We start from the raw sequence: 27,731 nt of genomic DNA, 5'->3' as shown, positions 1-27,731 counted from the left end.
GCGGGGCCGGGCCCAGGGTCCCTGGGGAGACAGTGGGGCTGTTGCTGCCCTCCTGGCTGAGACAGCCCCATCACTTACCACATGGAGTGGCCCAGGTACTCGTCGTAGTAGTAGAGCAGCTCAAAGGAATCGATCTGAGGGCAGCAGGGCACGGCAGGTGTTTCAGGAAAGGTGCTGGGGCCCACGCAGCCCACCCTTCCTCAGGCCTCCCCCCAGCAGCCCTCTACTCCAGGGGGCCCAGGTGGGAGCCAGTCAATGTGCCACTTCCTGAAGTGTCACCAGCATCCTAGCTTGGTGGGTCCAGCGCCCTCACCCAGCAGAATGCCTTTAGCAGGCCAGGCACAGTGATGGGTGGGGCGATCTCTTTGGCCTCCAGGACAGACTGTGCCCACAGGGCTTTACGAGTACTGGGGGAGGCGGCCTCACCAGTGTCTCCGGCTTGAGGTTCTTGATGATGGGATTCTCACGGACAGACAGGTGGTGCTGGTAGCCACTGAAGAGCAAGCGGTGGTTCACGGAGTCGCCCACCAGGTGGATGCTGGCCCCCATGACAAAGGTGATGATGCTGACGTAGATCATGGAGCGTGGCAGGGTGCGGGGGGACCGCTCGATGAGCTGAAGTCGGAGGGAGGCCTGACTCAGCCTCTACCACAATAGGAAACGCCCCTCTAGTCCCTCCCTCACGCCTGGGGAGGGATAGATGCGCCATTTGAAGAGTCACTCAGAAATTGACTTTAGCAGGCCAACCAGGCCTCCAGAGTCTCATATGATCCCTGTGGACCCAGCATGACCTGGGAAACAGCACCCCCTTCTCCCAGAGAGGAAACAGACTCAGAGGGGCTAGCTCAGTGCCCAAGGTCACACACCAACCGTATGCTAGAGGCAACAGCTAGGCCTTCAACACAGGCATCCAGGCCCCAGACCTGGCCCTCTGCCGGGTCCCAGGTGTGCCCCTGGGTGGCTGGGCTGGTTCGATGGCATGACCCTCTGATTTCTGAGCCAATGGTCCATGGTAAACACAAAGAAAATATCAGGTTTTTTTTTTTGGGGGGGGGGGATACTTTGAAACTAAATTATTTACCTTTTAGACTCCTCTGAATTCTGAGATTATACCCTTCATACTTTTGGAGATTAGAAATGTCTTTCTAGAAACACAATGATGGGCACAGTAGACAGCAATAATTGTTTTAAGACCCCTTATTTGGATGTTCAAAGCTAGCTCTGTGCTCCCAGTGACTTCTCAAAGTCAGGGATCTCCAGGCTAGAGTATAGGTCACCTTCACTGCGGCCGTTCCTGCCACCTGGACCCTACCTGCCTGCCCAACTGTCCTTGACTTCTCCCCAGGCAACCACCTCAGTCACTCCTTCTGCCTCAGTCTCCCCAAATGTATTTGGTTTCCCAAGCATGGCCCTGTCTTCAGGGCCTTTTGCCTGACCACTGCTCCCACGTCATCCCCTGACGCACGAGAAGGAAGCCCAGATCCAACACCCCTCCTGGGGGAGGCCTGCTCCATCCCTCCATCCCAGCCTTCATCCCCCTGACTCAGGCAGGGTAGGCCTGCTTCCTCCAGCTTCCATGACTCCTAGGGCATGGTACCAGCTTCCTGCTAGGGGAGGAAGAAATGAGGGTGGGAAGGGAGGGCAGGGAACCGAGGACTGTACCTTGAGCAGGAGGAAGGGCGTGATGATGTTGTAGGCCATGTGGAAGTAGTCCCCCACGCTGGGCTTGTTGAGCGGAAACCATTCGAGAGGGAACACCAGCTGGGGAGCAAAGGGAGGGATGGTGTTCACCCAGGCAGAGTCCCATGAGCCCTCAGGGAGTCAACCCTCACCTCCTCCACACACATCTAACTCTTTCTGTGATCTCTGGGGATCCTCTTGGCAGCCCTGGGGGACCCAGACAGAGAAACTGACTCCCAGAGAAGATAAATGGATTTGTTCCTGGATGCACAGGCAGATGCAAATCCAGGGCCTGACTCTGGGCCCCTCTCCCGGTGAGTACTAAATAAATGTCCCTGGGGGCTGGTCTGGGAGTTGGAGGCTACCTTGGGACTTAGTGGTGCCACACACTTTCTGGGTGACCCCGGGCAAGTCCTTCTGCTCTCTGGGCCTTGGTTTCCCCACCTGCAACACGAGAGATGTGACCCAGGTGGTCCACTTGGGCCCTTAGGGGTCTGGCACTCCAGGTGCTGTGCTGACGAAAAGATCTCCTGACCACTAGGCCCCATGTTCTGGGCCCTGAGCAGATGGACTGCAGACACTGCTTCCAGATCAGGTCAGAAGTATAATTAGGAAACAAAGGAGAAAATACGTGAGTTCTACCACGAAAAAGAAACTTCAGTTCTTTCTTCCCTCTGTTCCCTGAGACAGGAGGCAGGCCAGGACCAGTTTCTTGGCCTGCCATGCCCTCTGTCCTACTGGTCTACCCCCGTGAAGCCTGGCCTTGTCAGGGTCCATGTGAAAATCCCTGGGCGAGGTCAATACATGTGACGACCCCCCAAACTGTACTTCCAGTGTCTGTTGATTGAGAATACAGGCAATGACCACACATTTCAGTCAAAAATTTAAACGTTTATCTCTTTTAATTCAGAAACGCCATGTTGGTGAAAACTAACCTGCACATATAAAAAACCCCCAGGATACAGGTCTCTCTTTTCCTCTCTTTCTCTCTTATTCAGTGTGTATCTCTAGATCTTAATCTATATCAAGATATAGATGTTGGATACACGTACCCCATCTTCCTTATCCACTTACTTCTTTATTCATTTACTGATGGACACTTGGGCTGCTTCCATAACTTGGCTATTGGAAATAATGCTGCCATGCACACAGGGGTGCATGTATCTTTTTGAACTGGTGTTTTCATTTTCTTTGGGTAAATACCCAGTAATGGGATTACTGGGTCATTTGGTATTTCTATTTTTAATTTTCTGAGGGACCTCCATACTGTTTTCCACAGTGGCTGCACCAATTTGCATTCCCACCAACACTGTAGGAGGGTTAGGTTTTCACCACCAACACATTACTCAGCCATAAAAAGAATCTTCCCATTTGCAACATGGATGGACCTAGAGGGTACTATGCTAAGTGAAGTAAGTCAGAGAAAGATAAATGCCATGTGCTTTCACTTATATGTGGAATCTAAAAAAACAACCAACCAACAAACAGAAAACGGATCATAAACACAGAGAACAAATGGGTGACTGCCAGAGGGGAGGATGTCGGGGGATGAGCAAAATAGGTGGAGGGGATTAGGAGGCACAAACTTCCAGTTATAAAATGAGTAAGTCATGGGGATGAAAAGTACAGCGTAAGGAATGTAGTCACTGATATTGTAACAATGTGGTATGGTGACTACACTCAGTGTGGTGAGCACAGCATAACATATAGAATTGTCGAATCACTATGTCATGCACTTGATGTGACATAAACTTGTATGTCAACTGTACTTCAGTTTCTTTTTTTTAATATTTTATATTTGAGAGAGAGAAGGGGGGAGGGGCAGAGACAGAGAGAGAGAGAGAGGAGACAGAGGACTCGAAGCCGGCTCTGCGCTAAGAGTGAAGAGCCCAATGTGGGGCTTGAACTCGCGAACCGTGAGATCATGACCTGACCTGAGCAGAAGTCAGACGCTTAACCAACTGAGTTACTCAGGCACCCCTATACTTCGGTTTCTTAAGAAAAGATATATACCACGGTGAAGGAGCCACTATCAGAAATGATACCTTATACATACTGACATGGAAAGACAGCCATGATATGTTCTAAAGTAAAGCAAGCAAGCTGTAGAATAAGGTGTAAAGGAAAATCCCATTTGGGTTAGAAAGGGGAAAAGAGTGTATATACGTTTGCATGAGCAGAGAAAGGAGTGGGGTTGCTGTGTCTCAAACCTCCAGGGGTGGGACTGGAAAGGGAGACTCCAACACTTCTTCATACGCCTGGGTATTAGTTGACTTGTTACATACTACTTTTATAACTTGTAAGACTTTGTTTTTTGCGATTACAAATTTGGGACTGCTATGCCTACATTTCAGAAGCTCCAGTGTATATACGAGCTTTTCAAATGTCTACTCTCCTAACAAGCCCACTTAGGTTGCTGGGCAGGCTGGGGAAGTGATTTGCCCTGCAGGAGACCCCCACGGCCTGTTGTGGCTGGGTCCTAATGAGTGAGGGAGCCATGAGCCTGCTCCTGGCCTCATTTCTCCCTCCCCCATGGCAGTTCCTTTGGTCCCCAATATATGGGGCCTTCTTTCCAGAAGGGGGATCAGAGCAGCCAGGCCAACCAGCATTCTTATGAATGAGAGAACCAAAGCCCAGTAGACACTGACTTGCCTAAGGTCACCTACAAACCTGATCGCGAACCCTGACTCAGTCTCTTTTCTTTCTCCCACACTTCAAAACAACATGTACACCCTATGGAGAGTCTGCCCAAAGGAGAAACAGCATCCACCATAAATCCGCTCCAACAGTGCTGCCAGAACAGCTTTTCTTAATCCCCTTCAAGCCTCTGATCCCATGTGTACAAGATGTTAAGACTGTCACTGACTTGCAGTCAGGCAGGATGCCTATCACTTCTATACCTTTATGCTCCTTCAACATCCCAGGTTGCTCTATAGTATCTATGATTCCTGTTTAAAGGCCAGATAATGTTCTCTGTACTGGATACAAAAAGTTGATTTACCCAGTCCCTATGCTGGACACTGAAGTCACGTTCAAGGTAAGCAACACTACAGGGAACACCATTGGGTATAGAGACTCTTGTCTTCCTGCTGATTATGTCTTCAGGGCAGATTCTTGGAAGGGGTCTTACTAGGTCAGGAGGGAAGGACACATTAGGGTCCTGGATATACACAAGACAGGAAGGGGGTAGGCTCTGGGGCCAGAGTGCCGGCACGCAGATGCTGGCTCTTCTTCTTGCTACGTGGGTGGCCCTCTCTACCCTTGAGTCTTCCCATCTATGAAATCAAGATTAATAAGAGTGTTGAGGTGAGGATCAAATGAGTTTAAACACTTAACAGGTTTAGAACAGAGTAAGCACTCAATGTATGTTAACCACTATTTCTACCTTAATGTTGTTATTATTATTAATTCAACAAAAGTGCATATGTTAGACTCTTTCTTTCTTTCTTTCTTTCTTTCTTTCTTTCTTTCTTTCTTTCTTTCTTAAAATGTGTATTTGTTTTTGAGACAGAGAGATACAGAGCATGAACAGGGGAGGAACAGAGAGAGAGAGAGAGAGAGAGGGAGACACAGAATCCGAAGCAGGCTCCAGGCTATGAGCTGTCAGCACAGAGCCTGACGCGGGGCTCGAACTCACGGACCATGAAATCGTGACCTGAGCCAAAGTCAGATGCTTAACCGACTGAGCCACCCAGGCGCCCCAACTAGGCACTATTCTTTAGGTGCCTAGTTATCATCTTGACAAACTGCTTTCCAAAAGGGCTTTGCTATAGGTCGCCTGGCTGACTCAGTTGGAGGAGCGTGTGACTCTTGATCCCCCCGTCGTGGGTTCGAGCCCCATGGTAGGTGTAGATATCACTAAAAAAATAAATAAATAAAAACTCAAAAGGGCTTTGCTAATTTGCATTATCACTAGCATGTGCAAGGTGTCAGTTTCAGCATCGGATGTTGTTATTGTTACCACCTACACGCAAAAATGAACAATTTGATGCAAGGTGGTACATCACTCAATTTTTCACATTCTGTTATCTATCAATCTACCTACCTACTTACCTACCTACCTGCCTACCTACTTATGACAAGCCAGGAGTTTCAATACTCTTCCAGTATTGATCTCTGTACAGACCACCCTTGTACACTGATGCATGAACTAGCCTTGGAGGGAAGGGGATGGTTTCACAAGATAGCACTAAAAATTACCCGAGGCTCAGAGCCATGCAAAATCAACCTATACTCTTTACCTCCAGAAAAATAATATACCAAGGCTGTGGGGATGCTCTGTTTTCTTTCCCATACCCTGTTGTATGGCTTGGTGATTTGGTTAAACCTGGGTATGGGATGGTGGGACGGAAGAAGGGCACGGTATCACTGTTTAGGGCCACCAGTTCCCCTATGAGAGGAGACAATATGACTATTCAGGCCCCAGATCCCCACTTGTTGGCACAGTCATGAGCTAAAGCACATGAAAGCATCCAGGCCTGTTCTTGCAGTTTACTGGTAGGGGAAGTGCCTTGTCTAAGGTCACTCAGCTAATTCACGTCACACTGTGTTCTCGCTGCTGGTAGGGGCTCTGTCCATAGCTTCACACTCACCATGGCAATGGGGCGGCCAAAGTCCAGAACCCAGTTCTGCAGGGTGAAGTAGAACCAGAGGTCAAAGTGGAAGGGAGCTGTGCCGGCAGCTTCATCAGCCTTGACGGAGCTGTGCCTGGGAAGGAACCAGACAAGAGGGGTCAGCTCTTCTCTCCTCCCATGGGAATCTTCCCCCTGAGATGAGCCACAGAAAGGTATGGGGATTTGAGGGCAAGAGGATTAATTTCTAGAAAATGAGTTTTGCGGGAAATACTGGCTCCGAGGCCAAGGGGGACGTGTCCTGGGAATGGATTCCAGCTGTCCTGGAAGCTTAGCTTCTCTGTGATTCAGTAAGGAAACTGCCAAACAGTTATAATAACCATTGGGCATTCTCACCTATAGCATGATGGGGACATCTAATGGGGCAAAGATGCAAATGTAGCTGGAAAATGTGAATCATGATGATGGATGACAACAGCGAACCTTTATTGAACACTTACGATATTCCAGGCACATCATGGCTGTTTGCATGCATTATCTCATTCAACGCTTTTACTCCTCACAGAAACCCTTTGAGGTTGGAATATTACCCCCATTTTACAAGTGGAAAAACTGAGGTGTAAGATGTTAAGTAACTTGCCCAAAGTTACACAGCCAAATATTGGAGCCTAAATGACTAGGCTCCAGAGCTTGTATTTTTAACTTCTATGCCATCATCATGTTCACAATGATTGGGCCACCAGATGGGCATGTGACCTGAGCTGGACCAATCACAGCCCTTCAGGGAGATCAGCCTCCTAGACCACAGATTCAGATCAACAGTCTCTTTCCCTCCTTCTTGAACCTGGAGGAGGTGAGACTAGGGCTGCTGGTGTACCCCGTCTCACTAATCCACAGCAAGAGCAGCCAGCGGAGACAAGCTGATGCAAGAGACATGGCAAGAAGTGGAACACCATCTGACAACATATCTTTCGATGCCCGTCCCTCCTGCAAAGTCGTTAGCCATCTGTTTTTCACAGATGAGCTGAAGTTCAAGGGCCAGTGCCTATGCCACTTCCTCCAGGAAGGCTTCCTTAATAAGTCTTTTCCCAAAGCCCCACCAGCTCCAGTATACGGAGTGCTTCATCACTAACTCCCTGTCTAGCCATGACCTCATGGGTCTGGAGCTTTGTTCTTATGTACACCCTTAAGAAGATGGATGGGTTTTAAGGTTCTCTTCAACTCACCCACCACCCCATCAGCGTCCAAATCCTCCCTGAGACTACTTGCACACCTCCAGTGACAAACAGTCTGCTACTTCTTACAATGAGTGAAGTGTGAGTTTTATTGCTCTATTTGTGCCGAGAACAGAAGCTGTGTGAATGGTCCATGTTACCCAGCGTTCTTGGCTCAGTTCCTGGTTGATGCTTAGTGATCACTGGTTGATTTTAAACAATCTTGATTACCAGTTACTCATTGTTTTTACTGGCAAACATTAGCTTAGAGGCATCGTGAAGGTTTTTTCCTCTTCTCAGTGCTACTATGGCGTCCATAACTTTCTGAGATCCCTTTCGGGCAATTCTAACAATGGTCCACAGTGGGCTGGTAGAGTAACCCAGAGGCAGAGGGCCAAGCTCTGGGAGATCTCATCATCCTCTGGTGGCAGGTAAGAGGTGGGGTGGGCCTTTCTTGGGTCAACTAAGCCTTCCCCTCTCTTCTACTGAGTGCCCCACCACTTACTGAGTGCTGAGTGTGTGCTGTGTTAGGAGCTTCACCTACACCATCTCACTGAATCCTCACAGCAATACCAGGAGGTTGTTCCCCTCGTGTGTTACAGGGCTTAAGTGCTTACCCAAGATCACCCGTGTGGTATGGAGCTACAGCAACTATTCCTTTTGTCGGCCTATTTCCCACTCCAAGCTGCTTCTAGTAAGAGATGAGGTTTCCTTAGTCACAGGGAGGGCCAGTCACCTAAGCCAGCCCGGTGGGATGTTTCTAATTAGAGCTGGTGGAAAGAGTCCCTCCCTTTCTGGCACTGGGATGCTAAGGATGCAAATCCAGGGCCATGTGTGACTAAGGGGCGAGCCTTAAAGAACAGCCAGGTGAGAATGAAGCAACCCTGCAGAGAGGACCAGGGGAAAAAGAAGAGGAAAAGCCCTGAGAGTTCTAGGCAGCCCCAAGCTAAAGGTTTGGCCACATGAGCCAATACATTCCTTTTTGCTAAGGGTGCTGCCATTCACCCTGGCTTTATGTCACTTGTAACCCATGAGTCCTGAACAGCATAAATTCAAATCTGTGTCTATATGAATTCAAGATCTGTGCTCTAAATAGTTTGCTATCCTGTTTCTATTATAATAAACTATGTGACATATGAGGAGGTCAAGACCGAGAAGGCTCAGTAAGGCCTGGAGCAGTATGCAAAGCTGGCATGAAGGAAGAGAGCCAGGAAGCATGGATGGGTGGATTTAAGTAGGCAGAAAAGCAATAGGAGGGCGAGATCAAAGGCCTGGAGGTGGAAGTGAGAAAGGCACTGCATGGAGATGAATGCCTGGCTTATTGGTGAAGAGGAAGAGAAGGGAGGGACTGGAGGGGCTTTAGACTGAGCAGATACTCAGAAACTGTGAGGATTCATCTGAGATGGGTCTGAGATGAGGGACTGGCTTAGAGGTCCCCACCTGCCCTTCCCCTTAGTGACTATCAGTCAAGGCCTGAAAAAGCAGATGGTGGGAAACTCCAGGTCTGAAGAACTTGCTGGAAGAAAGAGGATAACAGCCCTCAGTGTTTTATTCTGGTAACTTCCAAACTGGGCAAAGAGTAAGATGTTTGGTACAGAGAAGAAAGGTATTTTGAAAGCCTGGGGAAGCACTTGGGTATGGGTCTCTGTAAGCTGTGGATACCTAAGAGATACTAGGGGCTCAGTAATTATTTCCTCCTCTACCTAAGGGGGCACCTCAGTTAATGGGAATCCCTGTCATTAGTCCAGCTGGCTTAGTGGGACAGGAAAAAAAAGAGCAGACATAGGGCACTCAACTTGGGAATCAAGATTGGTCAGCATCTGATGGTTTTTTTCTGTTGGGACTCTGACCACAGGAGGAAGATCATGGAGAATGAAGGCCATCCTCTTCCCCAGTCCTTGTCCTGGGGATGAGCAACCTCAGGCCTGTCCCAAGTTCCTGACTCCACAGACTTCACAAACTGAGCCCCTGGCCTGTGCCAGCTCTACATCTCAGTCATCAGAAGCTGCTGCTGAGAACACTAGTAAAAGCACAATGGCAGGTAACCCAAGACAAGGATGGCCTTTTCTCTCCTCCACAGCTTTATAAGTCTACCATATGGGGGAACTGATACCATGACAGTTGGGAAACACATAATATACAGTTGAAATATTAAAAGCAGTCAGCATCTGTAGGACTCCCTGGCAGAAAAGGAAGGACTCAGCCAGGGACCCATAAATGGGAACTATAGAGGGACTGATTTACCATAAAGAATGGTAAAGTACCTGACATGATGGAAAGTTCAAATGAAAAATGAGAAAATGAAGGCAAGTATAAGAGGGGGAAAAAAGAAAGGCAATTAGAAACCCCAGGAAAAACAAAAGCAATATAAGAAAGCATATGGTACTGTTAAATATTCCTTGGCTTTGTAGGGAATAATGTTCACATGGCTTAACTAATAAAAATATTGTATACTGATTTTTTTCAGAATTTAGAATCCATCCACACACAAAACATGAACACAATTATGACTGAAAAACAGCAGGTAAATACCATTAACCTCGAGAACATGAAAGTAAATCTATAGAGGAAAGGAGCTGGGGAAAGGGTAAGAAAAGCTAAACATTAGGGTAGAGGACTAATATTCACCTTTGAAAAAGGAAGCAAGAGATACTGCCTACAGTTGCCCAAAAAAGAAATAATAGTGTATGCATGTTCCCTGAGGCTAACAAGGGTAACAAAGAGAAAAACTAAAAATAGTTTAAAAACTAAGAATAGATTAAAAAAAAACAACAACAACAAAACTAAGAATAGATAAAAAGAACCATCTTGTGAATATGGGGGAGGTGTAAGTGAGCCAAATCATAACAGGAAATCAGGAAACATTATCTTAGAAGCTACAATTGATAAACCAAGAAATGGCAGTTGAGCATAGCTTTTAAGAATATAGACTTTAGACTGGATGGCTCAGTTGCTTAAGCATCTGACTTCGGCTCAGATAATGATCTCACAGTTCATGAGTTGGAGCCCTGCATCAGTCTCTGTGCTGACAATGCAGAGTCTGGAGCCTGCTTCGGAATTCAGTGCTTGTCTTCTCTCTCTGCAACTCCCCCCCTCCCCACCCACTTACACACACACACACTCTCTCTCTCTCTCTCGAAAATAAATAAAACATTAAACAAAAATGAATATAGACTTTAGAGAGCACCTAGGTTCATATCCCAGCTTTGCCATTAAACAGATTTTGAGCAAGTTACTTAATCTCTCTTGGGCCTCAATGTTCTCACCTGTAAAAAATAGTAGATCCTATCTTGAGAGTTGTGGTGGAATTATTATGTTCAAAACTTTAGAGCAGGACCTGGTCTGTGGAAAGTGTTACATAGTATTTGTTAATATCATTTAAAAATATGAATTTAATTCTAGTACAAAGAGCTAAAAGAAGGTTGTCTCTGGTGCAAGGGAAAGGTGGAACACAGAACCGTTGATTTTTTACTCTAAGTCCTCCAGTGCTATTTAATGATAGGCATTATTATGTTGATTGTGATACAAAAACTGTCAACAGAACAGGTGGAAGCTTGAATGGGCTACCTTGAAAGGTAGTGAGCACCGTGTCATTAGAGGTATGCAAGCAAAGCATGGATGCAGCAGAGGAAATCCAAGCATCTTAGGAATTGGACAGGATGATGGTACCTACTGTCTTAAACAACAATGATACTGAAAATGATCCTAGAGGTACCCAAAGATGGTGGCAGAGATACCCTGGAAGTGAGTCAGCCCTCATGCCATCCTCAGGGAACACCCTGCTGGTAGTGAGCTCATCAGGAATGAAGGGGAACATTACCCCTCAGCAGCCAAAGTGGAATAGTAGGAGCAGAAGTCTTAGGTGTAGACCCTGGGTCTTGCCACTGAGAAAGATACTGCATATGGAAGCCCCGCACATAAGATAAAGTGGTGATCGTATCTGATACCCACACATTGTTCTGATTGGACTTCCACAGTTCAGGGCAGTCAAAGACCCCCAGCGTGGAAGGAGATCCAGAACAGAGATGTCCCTCAGTAGCAGGAGAAAGGGCTGCCCTCAGCCAAGTCCCTCGGATTTCTTCCCTCATCCCTAATCATACCACAAACTTCCTAAAAGTGACTCTGAGCATACTAGTGCTCAAAAACTTTCCATGGCTCCCCTGTGCTTACAGAATAAAGGCTGCATTCTTAACCTGCCATTTAGGGCAGGAACTAGGGTGAGGCAAGTGAGGCACACAGGGCCCAACATTTAAGTAGGCACAGAGTTGCCACAGAGTGAACATCGCCTTAAATTTCCTTAAATTGGGAAGTCTAGGCTTTCACCCCAGCCCAGCTGCCAGGAAAGGCCCTTCCCAATCAGTCCACATCTCTTGCCACTCTACACCAGAAAGCTCCAGCACCCCTGCCCACCTGACTTTCCTCAAGCTTTCGCCCTTGGCTGGAAGAACTTTTCGTCCCTGAGTCACCTACTGAGTACTCTGAGACCCGGCTCAAGTGCCACTTCCTCGCCGCTGCTCTCCGCGATGACCTCTTAGCCCCTTCCGCACTGTGAGCCCCTCCCGGCTTCACAGCACTGGGCACAGCAGAGGCGCTTAATAAAGGCTTGCTCAACGCAAGGAATGTTTCTGGCCTATAGGACAGGGTGAAGGCAGAATGGAGGGAAAGACTAAATGGTGGTTTCCGTGCCTCTTCCTCGGCCACTCCTGGTCTCAACTACATAAACCAAGAACTTCTTCCCTTTGGAGAGAGAAGGGAGCAGCACAAGAGTGAGAAAAGCCCTCCCTCATGGAGGAAAGCTTCCACACTTCCCTGTCCCTGGCATTTCCATTCTCAGTCTTGGGATAAGGAGTGAGCTTCCCGATTAATACCAGAATCCAAGTCCTATTCAGCTTGTAGGGACCCCGAGAACTTGGAAATGGAGCCCGGGGCGGGCAGCTGAGCTGGGGGCAAGGTGAGCGGAGGTGTCTTGTGGCCCGCCGCCCCCCACCTCGAGTCTCTTGGACCCCTGGAGAGGTCTCCCCAGAGCAGCGACTGTCCTCCAGCCGGCCCGGGCCCGGGGCACCCCCAGGAAGAGAAAGGGAAGTGGAGACGGGGCCCAGGCGCCAGGGCGCAGCGAGGGCAGCCCCCGGGCCGCCCCGGGCTCCTCCAGCGGGGACCCCGCCCCCGGGCCCGGCTCCCCGCGCCAGCACGCGCCCACCTGGCCTGCAGGAAGGACGCGCCCGGCTGCGCGCCCGCGCCGCCCGCCGCTCCCGGATGCTGCCGCCTCCGCGCCGCTGCCTCCATGGCTGCCCCGCCGGCGGCGGGCGCTGCGGCCCCGCTTTCCAAGTTGGGGAAGCGGTCCCCTGCCCCGGCGGTGGCGACAGCGGACACCCGGCGCGGGGCGGGGCGTGGCGGGCCGGCGGGAGAGCGCTCAGCCCCGGGGGCGCGAGCGGGAGGGGCGGGACCCGGGGCGGGGCCGACGCAGGCGGGGAGGAGGGGAGGGACGCGAGGCGGACGGAACCAGGGAGGCGGGGCGCGCCCGGACGGGGGTAGGAGGTACGCGACCGAGGTGGCGTCCCCGGAGGAGATTGGGGTGCAGTGCGGGCCTGCGCGCGCAGCGCGTGTGGCCCTGTGGGGGCTGGGCTTTGCTGGGGACGCCGGCGAGGTCTGGGCGGGAAGCTTTGCCTAGGCTGGCCGAGGCCCGGCTACTGGTCTGAGTCGGGCCGGAGAAAGACTCACCAGATCCAGATGCCCCCGGGGGAGGAGGCCAGGCGGGATTTCCCTTGTCCTTGGGGATAGGGACGGCGGGGGACGGAGGGATGTCCTCCCCAACTGCGCTGCGCGCCCATCTTTCAAATGGAAGATGTCGCTTTATAAAATGTCACTTCTGTGGCCCGTGACGCTAAGAATTAAATGATGGGCGGGATAAGAGGGTAATACGGAGAGGAGTAGCTAATTGTTTCCAACTTGGGGTGGGGTCGGATGAGTTGGTGCAGATTCCAATTCTGGATTTGCACTCTCTTAGACTCTGTGGCTTTGGAAAAGTCGCTTGCCCTCTCTCCCACTCAAACGTCTATTAACTCCCCGCTGTGAGCAGGGCACCGTGGGGCCAGAATGCACAAACCTTGCTCTAGTAAGGCTTACATATGGTGGCTGAAGGGGGCGTTGGTAAATGGTGTGGTGGGGAAAGTACTCAGTGTCGTGGCCTCAGAGACTTGGAAGGGTGGGGTCAGACCAGGCATCTGGCGACTTTGGACTTCCGAGCTGACAGTGAAGTCTGAGCAGGGATGGAGGGAACACAGTGAGTGCGGAAGTGTCTGAGGCAGAGGGATCCGCCAGCCAGGAGGCTCAGCATCCAGAGAGAAGCTGGTGTTTGGAGAACAGAAGGAGGTTCAGTGAGAGCAGCAGAGCAAGAGGAGCTGGCCTGGGGAAGGGTGCAGATGAAGAGGGCCTTTGTCCTGGGAAGGACAGCCTAGGAAGTGGCCCCATTATATTTGCATTGTAGTGTTAGGCGGATGAGAGGAGGCAGGACTGGAGACCGCCACGGGGAGTATGTGGTGTGCCCGTGTTCTAGTGAGGGGCCTGCTCTGGTAGGAGCCACCGTGGCAAGGAGAGATTTGACAACCTCAGTTGTATGGAGGGTACCATGCGTGTGACTTGGATGTCAGGGGTGAAGAAAGAAGAGTCCAGGCTCTGGCCAGGTTCTGCAGCTGGGTGGATGGTGGAGATGCCCTCTGGGAAGTGGGTTGGAGCAGGTTTAGGGTAAGTGAGACTTCTTCCTTGGACGCATGCCTGAGCTGGGTCGGGAAGGCTGTTGGTCCTGTGGATCTGGAGCTCAGGCCAGATCTGGGAGCATGGCAGACTGACTTGCGAGTCCGAGGAATACAGATGACAGTCAGAACCCAAGAGGCCGCCTGGGGAGACGGCGTCCCTGTGAGAAGAAAGAACAAAGGGCAGATCCCAAGAACAGTCTGCGAGCAGATGGCCTGGGTTTCAATCCCGGTACTGTTCCTAACTTGCCGTGACACTTGGGTGAATTCTTCAACCTCTCCCAGCCTCAGTTTACTCATCTGCAACAAGGAGAATCCTGTTGCATCTACTGCATCGCGGGGTGTGATCATTAAGTGGAGTAGTGCACGTGGAGCACTTGTCCTAGAACCTGGCACTGGTGGGTTGCTTCTTTACTGCAGTCTGCCCCTGGACCTGATGTGTCCTGTATGACCTGAGGGGTCCCAGCTGTGCCTGTTTCAGTTCCATTTTCCTTCCTGTCTTTTCTGCTGGGAGACTTGCCGAGTTTTTATTCCTTCTCGTTTTGATCAGAGCCCATGTCCTATCCTGGCTGTGACTGGTGCCTGCCCCGGGGTCACTTTCCATCAGCCCCATCCTGGGCGCCAGCAGCCCACAGGCCACACCCTGGCACCCACTGCAGCCCCACTAAAGGGCAGGTTGGCTTTATAGCTTTTCTTCTCTCATTTGCTCCTCACCAGGTCATGAGCAGAGTTGGCAGTGTCCCTGTTTCGCAGCAGAGAAAGCCAGTGTCCTGAGCCGAAGTAGCATCCCCAGGGTCAGCCAATGACAATGCTCAGACTGGATCCCAGATTTAATTTTGGTGAGTCTGATCTTCCTCCTACAGATTGATTTATGTATGTGCCAGCTCTGACCCCAATCTCTTATTCCCTGCTGGCTTTGCAAGCCTGGCTTCAAAGGAAGGGGTATGAAGTGCCTATGATGTAATATCAGTTTAATAACACCCAGGGTTGGGCTTCCAGCCATTAGAGGATGAGGCTGTGTGGAGGAAGCTTCTCTGGCCCATTTAATCCTCCAATCCCTTAAATACCCACAAATCTATCTCCCGTCTGGAGCTGGCAGCTGCCCCCTGAGTGGAAGGGATCCCAGGCTGACGGGGGGCCAGGCCTTCCTGAATGAACATGATGAAACCCGCCCCCCTGCCTTGCCCCAGCCTGGAGGGATTATCAGTCCCTCTCTTTCCTGTCCCATCAGGATTCTAAGAACATCATCTTCATGTGCTCTCAAATTGCATGGACATTTGGGGGCCGAGGGGCAGAGCAAAGTTGGCATCAACCCTTGGGCACTGAGTGGCACACGTTTCCAAGGATCTTGCTTGCAACTCTCTGGGGACATGGTTCCTTCACCCAAGAAGGGTGGATGGTCTCAGCCCTCTGAGCTGCCATTCCACTGAAACATGTCCCAATGAACTTTTTAGCTGGGAAGGTCCTTTGGGATTGTCCAGCCCAGTGGCTTCAACTTTTATGTAGCAGATGTTCTCACTCTTTTTCAATTACTGCCATATCGGTTACTTTCTGGTGCGTCACCTAAGGTCCCCTCAGCCACGCCTGTCTTCCAGGTGCTTGCCACCTGTTTCATTCCAGCACAAGCCAACTGCACCCACACCCCCTCCGAACTTCTGCTTTCAGAAGTTCAGAGGTGTCGGACACTCCACGGAGTGAAACTTTGACCGACAAGAAACAGGGTTTGGCAGAGAAATCTTTGCTTCCTCTTTCTGGATGAACTGTCCTAAGCTTCACAGAGCCTCTTTAGAGAAGGTCCCACCGGATCTAGCATAGTTGACGCTCATGGTGGCCAGCTCGGCAAAGCTCTCTGTCCTCGTCTGTCTCGCCCCCTTTTCCTCACTGCAGCTTCCCTGGATGCATCCCTCTCCCAGTGGCGGCACACACACATATCCTGCCTCGAGCTCTGCTTCTAGGGAACCTGGGCTAAGGCAGCATCTGGCAAGGGGGCCCCGGGTAGAAAGCGGATACAAGTGGAGCCACTCTGAGTGAAGAGAAACAGGGCCCCGGGTGCCATCCCTTTGCCCCCGATACGGTTTCCAAGGTGATGACCCAGGCACCACACAGGGCTCTCTGGCAAGCCTTTGATCTCATCTATTTCTGTCACTCAGCAGCTAAGGCAACTGAAGTCTAAAGTCAGTCACACAGCAAGTTAGAAGCAAAGGCAGACCCATGTCCTGTCTCCACACTCTAAGCCAGCACTCTTTCTTTTAAGTCTATTTAAGAATTTCTGAGGGGTGCCTGGGTGGCTCAGTTGGTTAGTCGTCCGACTCATGGTTTCCGCTCAGGTCATGATCTCCCGGTTCGTGGGTTCGAGCCCCACATGAGGCTCTGTTCTGGCTGTAGGGAACCTGCTTGGGATTCTCTCTCTCTCTGCCTCTCTCTCTCTCTCTCTCTCAATACATACATACATACATACATACATACATAATTAATTAGATATTTAAAAAATGGTTTAAGAACTGTTAGCCCTGAACTTTGTGTTGTCAGACTTTGAAATTTAATCACCTACATGAATGTTACAGAGACCCAGAGCTATTAGTCTTTAGAAAATCTTGGCTTTCTTTTTCTTTTCTTTTTTTTAAGTTAAAAAAAGTTGTTTTAAAGTAACTCCCTGCCCAATGTGGGGCTCAAATTCATGACCCCGAAATCAAGAATCACATTCTCCACCAACTAAGCCAGTCAGGTACCCTGAATATTTTGACTTTTCAATGTATCTTCATAGGCCTGATCCTTTAAAACTAGGCGAGGGGAACCTGGGTAGCTCAGGCAGTTAAGCGTCTGACTCAGGTCATGATCTCATGGCTTGTGGGTTCGAGCCCCGCATTGTGCCACGCATTGTGCTCTGTGCTGACGGCTTAGAGCCTAGAGCCTGTTTCAGATTCTGTGTCTCCCTCTCTCTCTCTCTCTCTCTCTCTCTCTGCCCCTCCCCCACTCGTGCTGTCTCTTTCTCTCTCAAAAATAAAAAACATTAAAAAAAAAAAAAGTAGGCGAGCCATTCACCAAGTGGACCATGTGCTGCCGAAAGTGAGGGCTTTGAAGAGAGAAGACTTAGGTAGGATCTGGCCCCTTCTGGGTGGATTCAGGGCTGTGTGATCCTGGAACAGCCACCCAAGCTCTCTGAGTCTCGGTTTCTTCACCTACAGAATGGGGGTGATCACCACAGCTGCTTTCCAAGGTCTGTGGGAGGCCAAATGAAGGTGGTAGAAGGTGGACAACTTGTGATAATCATGCTGGTGGCAAGAAATATGTTTCTTGGGTGGGAAGCTCTGGGAAGGCGGTGCTTCTATCCAGAGGAAGCTAAGACCAGAAGCTCAGTCATCTGAAGGACTTCTGGGTCCCCTTGAGCCCCACCAGGGGGGTTCGGTAGCCTGTTCCACATCCTAGGAAGGACCTGAATTCCTTTCTGGGCTTTGAACCTGTGGGATTCTCTGTCTCCCCTCTCTCTCTGCCCCTCCCCAGCTCTCTCTCTCTGTCTGTCTCTCTCAAAAATAAATAAACATTAAAAAAATAAAAAATATATTTGAGAGAGAGCATGAGGAAGGGGCAGAGAGAGAGAGAGAGAGAGAGAGAGAGAGAATCTGAAGCCAATTCCGTGCTGTCAGCACAGAGCCCAACACAGGGCTCGAACCCACGAACAGTCAGATCATGACTGAGCGAAAGTCAGATGCTCAACTGACTGAGCCACCCAGGTGCCCCCACCTAATTTTTTTTTTAAATCAGCTTTATTGAGGTACAATTTACACACAATGAAATTCTTTCATTTTAAGCACAATTCAATGCGATTTGTAAGTGTATGTTTTCATGTAACCACCACCACGGTCATGATACAGAATAATCACATCATCTCAGAAAATTCCCTTGTGCCCCTTTGTAGTCACTCCCTCCTGCCACCCCCAACCCCTGAAAACCACTGACCTTCTTTATGTCATTATAGTTTTGTCTTTTCTTTTCTTATGCTTATTTGTTTATTTTTAGAAAGAGAGATAGAAAGCAAGTGGGGGAGGGATACAGAGAGAGGGAGACAGAATCCCAAGCAGGCTGTGTGCTGTTAGCGCAGAGCCTAATGTGGGGCTCGAACCCAGGAGCTGTGAGATCATGACATGAGCTGAAACCAAGGGTCAGTCGCTTAACCAACTGAGCCACCCAGGTGCCCATATAATTTTGTCTTTTCTTAAATTCCATATAAATATAAATCATCTAGCTTTAGTGTGATGTTTTTGAGGTTCATTCATATCATATATATCAAGAGTTCCGTTGTTTTTATTATGGAGCAGAATTCTATTGTCTGGATGTACCACAGTTTTCTTAATCCATGTTCCAGTTGAAGGACATTTGAACTGTTTCCAGTGTGGGGCTATCATGATAAAGCTGCCAGGAACATTCAGGTACAAGTCTTTGTGTGGACAAATGTTTCATTTCTTTAGATAAGTACCTCTTTGGTAAATGGCATGGCTGGGTCATATTGTAAATGCCTAGTTCACTTTATAAGAAACTGCAAACTCTTTCTGAAAGCAGCTGAACTCTGCTTCGCATAGGAGTTCCGAAAGATTACCTTCTGGACTGTAGGAGAGGCAACCACAGCCATATCATCCTAATGATCAATCAAGTGTTGTGTGTTCAACTCCGATGGCCTAGAGGTTCCTCATCCCTGCAGTGTGAGAGGGAAGCTCTAAATTGGGTCACTCACCCCCACCCTCGCTCTCATCCCCACCCCCCTTCCATGATCTTCCTGTGCTGGGCCCTGGCTTGAGTGCCAAGCGTAGAAGCAGGTCAAGGCAGTCTATACATAATGTATGGATCATCTGGGAATTAAGTTTCCACCTAAAGCAAAAAGCCCTAGTTGCCTGACTTCCAATTAACTATTCATTTGTTTGGCTACGGGATCCCCCATTGAACAATGGGCAAGTCATAATTCTAAATGGACCCAGCAGACAAAGCTGGATCCCATTAACCAGAACCAGTTCTCAGTTACGCAGTCAGTAAACATTTGTTGGGCTGTACCCGGATAGTGTATACGGAACTAATACTTTTTGCAACCTTACTGTCCCTGCCCAACCACTCCATGGGGATTGTCATTGCTCCTTGACAGATGATTCAATGGATGCTTTTATTTGTGTTTAGAAAAGCATTGGGAGAAAAATCCCAATGGCTTTGTCCTCTTTATAAAAGCTGGGCGGAGATTTTTGTATGGGACCTTATTTCTCTTTGGTCAGGTTCTTACTCTCCGTGACTAGGGTCTGAGAATGCGCATCAGGGGTCTTTAAACCACCTGAAATTGTACGCAACATGTGTTGAGGATATATTTTTTTCCTTTCATCAGATCCTCAAAGGCCTCTGGGAAACAGCCACAAGTTTGAATCACTTCTTTCTTAGTTTTTTTTCTGTTGCCAGCAATGGCATCAAAAGTACTCCACTGACTTTAAAGGAGGGTTCAGAGTTAGAATTATCCTATTAAAAAGTAGCCTGGATCATCTGCTTTTGGCAGTGTGATGGACTAGATTCTCTGAAGGGCTCCCTCCCTAAAAACCAACTGGATCCTGGGGAGTGGGGGAACCCAAAAACTTTTAATGTATTGTTGGCTGTGCAGAGAGTAGGGGAAATCTCCAAGGTCCCTCAGCACTAAAATCCATCAAACCAAACATCCCGGACTTGAGATCAGTAGGGGAGCCTGACTGGAAAGCAAAGGGAAGGGTGGGTGACCCTGAGGGCAAATGCCCATTTCAGCGGTTACTGGGAAGCCTCCCTTGGACAAGTGTCAATGTGGGGGATCTGACTCAAGACTCTGCTTTAGCTCAGGTCTCTAAGGGATTGTGTCTTGTCACTGTCTCCACCTTCTGAGGTCTCCTCTGTGGCACGGAGAGGCAGAAACTACGTTTCCCAGAACCCTCTGCCCTGTGGCATTCCAGAGGCCCTTGTGAGAGGCTGGGAAGGCAGGTGAAAGGGAGAGGGCACAGTTCTCCAGAGGTGTTGCAGACTGACTTTATGGGCAGACGTGAGCTCACATCAGCTTCTGGGTGTGCTTGAGAATCCCCAGCAATGTGCGGCAGCTGGAAAGAGTGGGCAGGTGCTTTCAAGAGGCTCCTGAGATTAGAGTGGCCTCAGAGCAAACCTTGAGAGCCACTCACGTGGGAGCTACAGAGGGAAGTTACAGTTGAAGTCCCCTTTCTTTTTACTTCCCTTACCGATCCAATGGTCATGTAAACTTCTTTTTCCCTGTATTCAAAACTTAGGTACTTGGTGTGCCAATCATGAATTTATGGACCGTCAGCTCCAAATTCAGTTACCAATACCTCCTGTAGGATAATGGGCAACATTCCTTGAGACAGATTACCTTACAATGAGCATGATAAGTTTTTTCAGTAGGGGGCGCTGGAAAGACATTAGGGGAGGAAGGGGCTTCTGCTGGTTCCGGAGCTATACCTTTGGAGGGTAGTCTTGATGAGAGGACTTCCAGTGGTGTGGTGTCCCAGAATGCACAGTCTCAGTGAACTTGTAGCCCCTGTCCAGCCTGGTGATCACCTTCCTGTGGCCCTCTCACATGGATAATAGATGCTCTGGGCCTCCATCCAGCCACGGTACCCACACTGCTTCTGTGCACCTGTGTGCCTGTCTACCTGTCCCCTGAGAGAAGCTCATCTGTGTCCCAGGAGGTTACTTCTTGCCTTTCCAGAGACTGAGGACAGGCTGTGACCCAAGCCACCTTGCAGTCTTCTCTGCCATCCAGTGGGCTGCAACCACATCTTCTTTAGTGAGGTCTGAACCTCAGCTTTGGGACAGGTACCCCCCTTCAAAGTTTGTGTTCCTTGGGTACATTCCCTCAGCCCTCTAGGTTTTTATATGTCTTATAGTATGAAAATATACATCCACACAAAAACTGGTAAATGAATGCTCGTATCAGCATTCCTCATAATAGCCAAAAGCAGAAGCAGCCCAGATTTCCATCGACTACATTTCCATCAGTTTAGTTAGTAAATAAATAAACAACATGTGGTATATTCATATAATGGACTGTTATTCAGTACAAGAAGGAATGACGTACTGATACTCGCTACAACATAGATGAACCTTAGGAATATTATGGAATGTCCAGTATAGGCAACTCTATAGAGACAGAAAATAGATTAGTGGTTTCCAGGGGAGGGGGTGGAGGGAAGTTTGTAGTGACTGCCAATCAGGCATGGGATTTCTTTCTTGGGGTGACAGAAATATTCTAGAAGTAGATGGTGGTAATAGTATCACAACTTCTGTGACTATATTAAACACCAATGAATTGGGGGCACCTGGGTGGCTTAGTCGGTTAAGTGTCCTACTTCAGCTCAGGTCACGACCTCATGGTGCATGAGTTGGAGCCCCGCATAGGGCTCTCTTCTGTCAGCCCAGAGCCTGCTCTGGATCCTCTCTCCTCCTCTCTCTCTGCCCTTCTCCTGCTCGTGCTCGCTTCCTTTCTCTTTCAAAAATAAATAAACATTAAAATTAAAACACACACACACACACACACACACACACACACACACACAGAATGAGGGCGCCTGGTTGGCTCAGTTGATTAAGAGACTGACTTCAGCTCAGGTGATGATCTCACGGTTTGTGAGCCTGAGCCCTACATCAGGCTCGCTGCTGTCAGCGTGGAGTCCACTTTGGGTCCTCTGTCTCTCTCTCTCTCTCTGCCCCTCCTCTGCTTGTGCTTTCTCTCTCTGTCTCTCTCTCTCTCTCTCTCTCTCAATGAATAAATAAATAAATAAATGAATAAATAAACATAAAAAAATTAAAAATAAAAAAACCCACAATGAATTCATCCCAAAGGATGAATCTTATGGTTTGTGAATTATATCTCAATAAGACTGTCATTAAAAAAAAAATAAGCAAGGTAAAGAGACTATTGCAAATGTCTAGACATCTCCAAAAAAGAAGCAAATGGAATTTAATTGTTGATATTAAAAATTCAGTGGATAGGCTCAACAACAGATTAAACAGCTGAATAGTGAATTAGTGAACTGGAAGACATATCTGAGAAAATGACCTCGAATGCCGCACACGGAGTCAAGGAGATGAGAAATACGAAGGAAGGGTTAAGAGAAGGGAGGATGGAATGAGGAGGTCTAAAAAATATCCAGTCAGGATCCCAGAAGAAGAGAAAAGGGAGAGTAAAGGAGAAGCAGTATTTGAAAAGCTAATAATGACTACAAATTTCCAGAACTGATGAAAGATGTGAACCTATGGACAGAAGAAACACATACATCAAATAGGTTTAAAAAAAAAAAAAGAAACCCATACCTGGACATATTGTAGAGAAACCACAGAACACTACAGGCAAAGATCTTAAAAGCAGCTAGAGAGGAAAGATAAATTAACTACAAAGAAACCACAATTAAGATGGCAACAGGAACATGAATCTATAAGATAGAAAAACATCTTCAAAGTACAAGAAGATGGAAAATAACCATCAACCCAGAATTGTGTACCCAGCACAATTACCTTTCAAGAATGAGTGTCAAATAGAAAAATGAAGGTGTACCAGGGATATTTTTAGGAAAAAAAACCTGAGAATTTTATCATGAACAGACTTTCTCTAAAACAAGTACATCTAGAAGATGTACTTCAGGAAGAAGGAAAATGATCCCAGAAGGAAGGTCTAAAAATGCAAGAAGAAATTGTGAGTAAAGAAATTAGTAAACATGTAGATAATTGCAAACAAACACTGTCTGCATAAATATAATGAAAGATGATGATGGTATATGATATGTGGGCTTGACAAAGGACAGGAACAAAGGCTGGATAATAATGATTCATAGGGGAGGGGAGGATGATGAGAGTCAGTGAACTTCCTTGTATTTTTCCTGAGAAGGCTCAGGGACTGATTTACTTCAGACTTTGTTAAATGTGCATGGTAAAATTTCAAGGGTAATCACTAAACCCAGAGAAAGTATCACTTCCACACCAGTAGAGGAGAAGACAGAATAAGAAAGAAAAAACCCAACAGCTCAATTTAGCAGAAAAAAAAGGGGGGGAAGAAAGAAGTTTAGAAAAGAACAAATAGAAAGTAAAACGATGGTAGAAATGAAAATACCATCAGTAACCACTGGGAGTATAAGTAGATTAAACCACCTATTAAAAGACTGATTCTCAGACCTACATTTAAAAAAATTTAGACACACCTAGGGGTGCCTGGCTGACTCAATGGGTACAGCATATGACTCTTGATCCCAGGGTTGTGAGTTCAAGCCCCACATTGGGCATATAACTCACCTAAACAAACAAACAAACAAACTTAGACACACTTAAAGTAAAAGGACACAGAAAGGATGAAGGTAAAATGATTTAAAAAGATATACCAGCCATATACTAAGTAAAAGATAGCAGGTGTAATTATATTGATTTTAGACAAAATGGAATATAAGGCAAAAAGTATTACTAGGGCCTTTTATCATTATGACAATAAAAGGTTTACATCATTAGGAAGATATAATAGTTCTAAAGTTGTGGGTACCTATTAAAATAGCACCCAAATATATAAAATAAAAATTTATAAAACTATGGAGAGAAATTGAGTAATCCGCTAACAGAGTGGGAGATTTCAGTACAATGCTTTCAATTATTGATAAGTCAGGAAAGATTTGAGTAATATAGCCAAGCAGCCCAACTTAGTGGATGTTTACAAATTACTCTGCATCCATCCATCAAGGAATAGACATTATTTTCAAGTACACACAGAACATTTCTTAATTTTTTAAAAATGTTTTTATTTATTTTTGAGAGAGAGAGAGAGAGAGTGAGCAGGGTAAGGGGTGCAGAGAGAGAGGGAGACACAGAATCTGAAGTAGGCTCCAGGCTCTGTGCTGACAACCAGGGCTAGAACTCACGAACCGTGAGATCGTGACCTGAGCTGAAGTCGGACATTTAGCCAACTGAGCCACCCAGGCACCGCCACACGGAACACTTCTCAAAATTGACCACATAAAAGACCATACGGGTAGTTTCAACACATTCAAGTCATGTGGCTTACATAAACCACATTTTATGACCTATGATCATAGATCTATGTTATGCAATTAAACTAGAAGTCTGCAACAGAAAGAAAAGTGATACTCCCCCCCCCCCCCAGTTTTGGAAATTAATTAGAAAGTGCACCTCTAAATAATTTATGAGTCAAGTAAGAATTCATCATAGAAATTGAACAGTGCATAGAGACAACAATATGATATGTGATAAAAATTCTACATATCAAAACTGGTAGATGTGGCAAAAATGGTAAGCATAGGGAAATTTATAGTTTTAGATACTTACATTAGGAAAAAACCCCTGAAAATTAGTGAGCTAGAGGAAAGAGGAGAGGAAGGGAAAGAAAGGAAAGAGGAGGGGTACCTGGGTGGTTCAGTCAGTTGAGCATCTGACTCTTGATTTCGGCTCAGGTCATGATCTCCCGGTTCATGGGTTTGAGCCCTGTGTTGGGCTCTGCACTGTCCATGCAGAGCCTTCTTGGAGTTCTCGCTCTTCGCCTCTCTCAGCTGCTCCCCCCACTAATGCGCACTCTCTCTTTCTGAATAAATAAGAAAAGAAAGGAAAGAGGAAAAGAGAAAAGAAAAAAAAAAAACCTCGTAGAATAAACTCAAAGCACAAGGAAAAAATAAAGAGCAAAAATTAATGCCAGGGACAGCAAATGTACAATAGAGATGATCAATAAGCCAATGCCAGATAAAATAGACCCTCTGGAAAGATTCAGTCAGAAAGAGGGTAATAGCATGCAAAAGTAGGCAGTAATTGAAATAAAGAACAGAAGAAAGCGACAAATACAGAAGAAGTTAAAAACATAAGATGAACATGTCACGGATAACATTAGATCAGTGAATTCGAAAACTTCTTAGAAAGGGAAACATTTCTATATTTTATTTTTTTTTTTAAGTTTTATTTATTTCAGTCATCTCTATGCCCAATGTGGGGCTCGAATTCACAACTCCGAGATCAAGAGTTGCACACTTCTCCTACTGGGCAGCCAGGCTCCCCGAAAGGGAAACAATTCTAGAAAAATATAATTTGTCAAAGAAGTAACAAGAGAAGCTGAGTTTCCAATGGTATTAAAGAAATTGAATCAGCAGCTTTAGAAGAAGAAGAAGAAGCAGCAGCAGCAGCAGCAGCAGCAGCAGCAGCTTAGCTGGTTTTTAGGCAATTCCTAGCAGGTTTTCATAGGATAAATTACCCTAATTTTATAACAACTCTTACAAAGACTATCAAAAGAAGCAATACTCCCCAACTCAAATGAGGTTAGTACAACCTTGAAGTAGAATCAATGAAGGACTGTATGAGAAAGAAAATAACAGACCAGAATCCCTCCTGAACATAGACGGAAATGTTATAAACAAAATATTAGCAAATCAAGTCCACCAGTGTATGATAAAGATAATTCATCATGACTAAGCTGGATTTATCCCAAGAATATTAGGATGATTTAACCTAAAAACTCGTGACTTTAATTCACCATGTTAATGGCTTAAAGGAGAAGTTATATGATTATCTATCCCAGTGGATGTAGTAAAGGCATTCAGTAAAAGTCAACATCCAATCATGCAAAAAGCTCTTAGTAAAACAGGAATAAAACGAAACTTCCTAACATTCAAAGGTTGTCTTTTCTAAAAAAGCCTATAATAGTCATCACTGTTAATAGTGAATCATTGAAAGCTACTGTTCCTTTTAGAGCAGAACAAGACATCTGCTCAATAGGGCAAGTATAGGACAGATATAAGGAGAAAGACGGAAATAATACGGTCATTATTTGCGGCTAATGTATTGCATACGTAGCAAACTAAAAGAATCCACAAATTAGATTATTTGAATTAACTCTTAGAATTGTACATTGGTACAACTGTGAGAGACACTTTGGCAATATTTTGTAAAGTTGAACTAAATATATGACACAGAGATTCTTGCACATGCCTAAGAATATTCATTGCCGTACTGTTTACAACAGCAAAACAATTGGAGACCACCAAATGGCCACTGACAGGAGAATGTATAAATCAAAAAGCGATATATTCATATAGTGAAATGAACTACAGCTACATACATAACCTGGTCAAATACAATGTATGAAGAAGGCAAGTTGCAGAAAACTACATAAAGTCATGATACCACAGAGTGGTCATGAGACCACTAAGTCAGTTGAGTGTCTGACTCTTGATTTCAGCTCAGGTCCTGATCTCATGATTTGTGGGTTCGAGCCCCACACTGGGCTCTTTGCTGACAGTGTGGAGCCTACTTGGGATTCTCTCTATCCCTCCCTCTCTGCCCTTCCCCCTGCCTCAAAATAAATAAGTTTGTTACTTACAAAATAAGTTTATTACTTAAAAAAAAAATAAAGTCATGTTTCCACATTTATAAAGCTCAAACAAGTAAACTAAAAAATATTTCATTTAGGGATGCATACACATATGATAAAGCTACATATTTTTAAAAATTAAAAAAATGGTCAACATAAAATTCAAGCCAGTGTTACCTCTGGTTAGGAGGCAGGGCAAGATAGGAAAGAGGCGTACAGGTGGATGCATCAATAGATAATGTTCTTCACTTGAACGGTGGGTCTCCAGGAGTTTATTTTATGCTGCATTTACTCTTTTGATGTATCAAATACTAGACATGAAGCTTTTTATAGAGTGGCCTGTAGTTACCCTCTTTCACCACTACATGACAGGCTAGTCCGTCAGTAAAGTACCTCCTAAAAGGAGAAGGCTGGTGAAGACGGAAACACTACCTCAAGGCAGCGTTCTTGCGGCAACTACCCCACAGGGTGATTCTCAGAGTGTTTACACGCACAACCAGGATCGCGCAGGTGCACAGAACTCTGGCTAGCGTCTTGAGGCGAGGTGGCCAGGTTTTGTTTTTTCCTTTCTTTTTGCCTGGTTATGTAACCATTTTGCAAAGTTAAAAGTGTGTCTGCTTGAATGTTGATTTTGATTTCTCAGAATTTTCCAATACTTCCCAAGGCGTTCATCCCTAAATTAACAATATGGAGCATGAGATCAACTACTTGGCCTCCTTCATGGCAACTGACACATCTAATTGCCCCTTCTATGTTTATTGATCGGGGGCTATGTTTTTCAGTACCGGCATTAGAACCACTGTGTAATGAATTTCCGGATGGCACTGTTATATACAGGGATACTTAAATTTTCATTAACAGTGTTAAAATAGCAACGTAATAGTCATCGGAAACACTCACAGGAATTCCGGTGCCGCACAGCTTCTTCATGTGATGTAACTGACAAATGTTGGTAGATGTTTGTTTCAGCGGCCGATGTTATGCCACCAGGGGCAACAGCACACATGGTACCCCAGCCACCTCCTACTTCTGTTTTCATTCTGCAGACCTGCCCTGTCCACTACATTAGCCACCGGCCACACATGTGGCAGTTGAGTGCTTGGAATGCGATGTGCCCTAAGTGTAAAATAGCTCTGAAGTTTGAGGACTTGGTATAAAAAAAAAA

The 27,731-nt window shown here is 46.8% G+C and overlaps 1 protein-coding gene across 9 annotated transcripts in view; it reads right to left on the bottom strand.

The window, feature by feature from the left end:
- The window catches only part of CLN6 (CLN6 transmembrane ER protein), a 45,346-nt gene that overhangs the window by 4,035 nt on the left and 13,580 nt on the right, over positions 1 to 27,731 (bottom strand). For 6 of the 9 annotated variants that reach the window (XM_042988525.1, XM_042988524.1, XM_042988528.1 and 3 more), the window contains 5 exons: positions 6,273 to 6,387; positions 2,046 to 2,124; positions 1,663 to 1,761; positions 427 to 615; positions 79 to 134 (listed from right to left, as the gene is read on the bottom strand). In XM_042988525.1, the coding sequence (XP_042844459.1) occupies positions 79 to 134; positions 427 to 615; positions 1,663 to 1,761; positions 2,046 to 2,124; positions 6,273 to 6,387 (538 nt within the window). Of the gene's footprint in view, positions 1 to 78; positions 135 to 426; positions 616 to 1,662; positions 1,762 to 2,045; positions 2,125 to 6,272; positions 6,388 to 10,731; positions 10,808 to 12,662; positions 12,805 to 27,731 lie in introns of those variants that run through there. The other 3 variants (XM_042988531.1, XM_042988532.1, XM_042988530.1) reach the window with 3 other exon arrangements.

This window comes from Panthera tigris, chromosome B3, assembly GCF_018350195.1.
Source record: "Panthera tigris isolate Pti1 chromosome B3, P.tigris_Pti1_mat1.1, whole genome shotgun sequence".
NCBI classification, from domain to species: Eukaryota; Metazoa; Chordata; class Mammalia; order Carnivora; family Felidae; genus Panthera; species Panthera tigris.
This window is presented reverse-complemented; position numbering and strand designations above follow the sequence as displayed.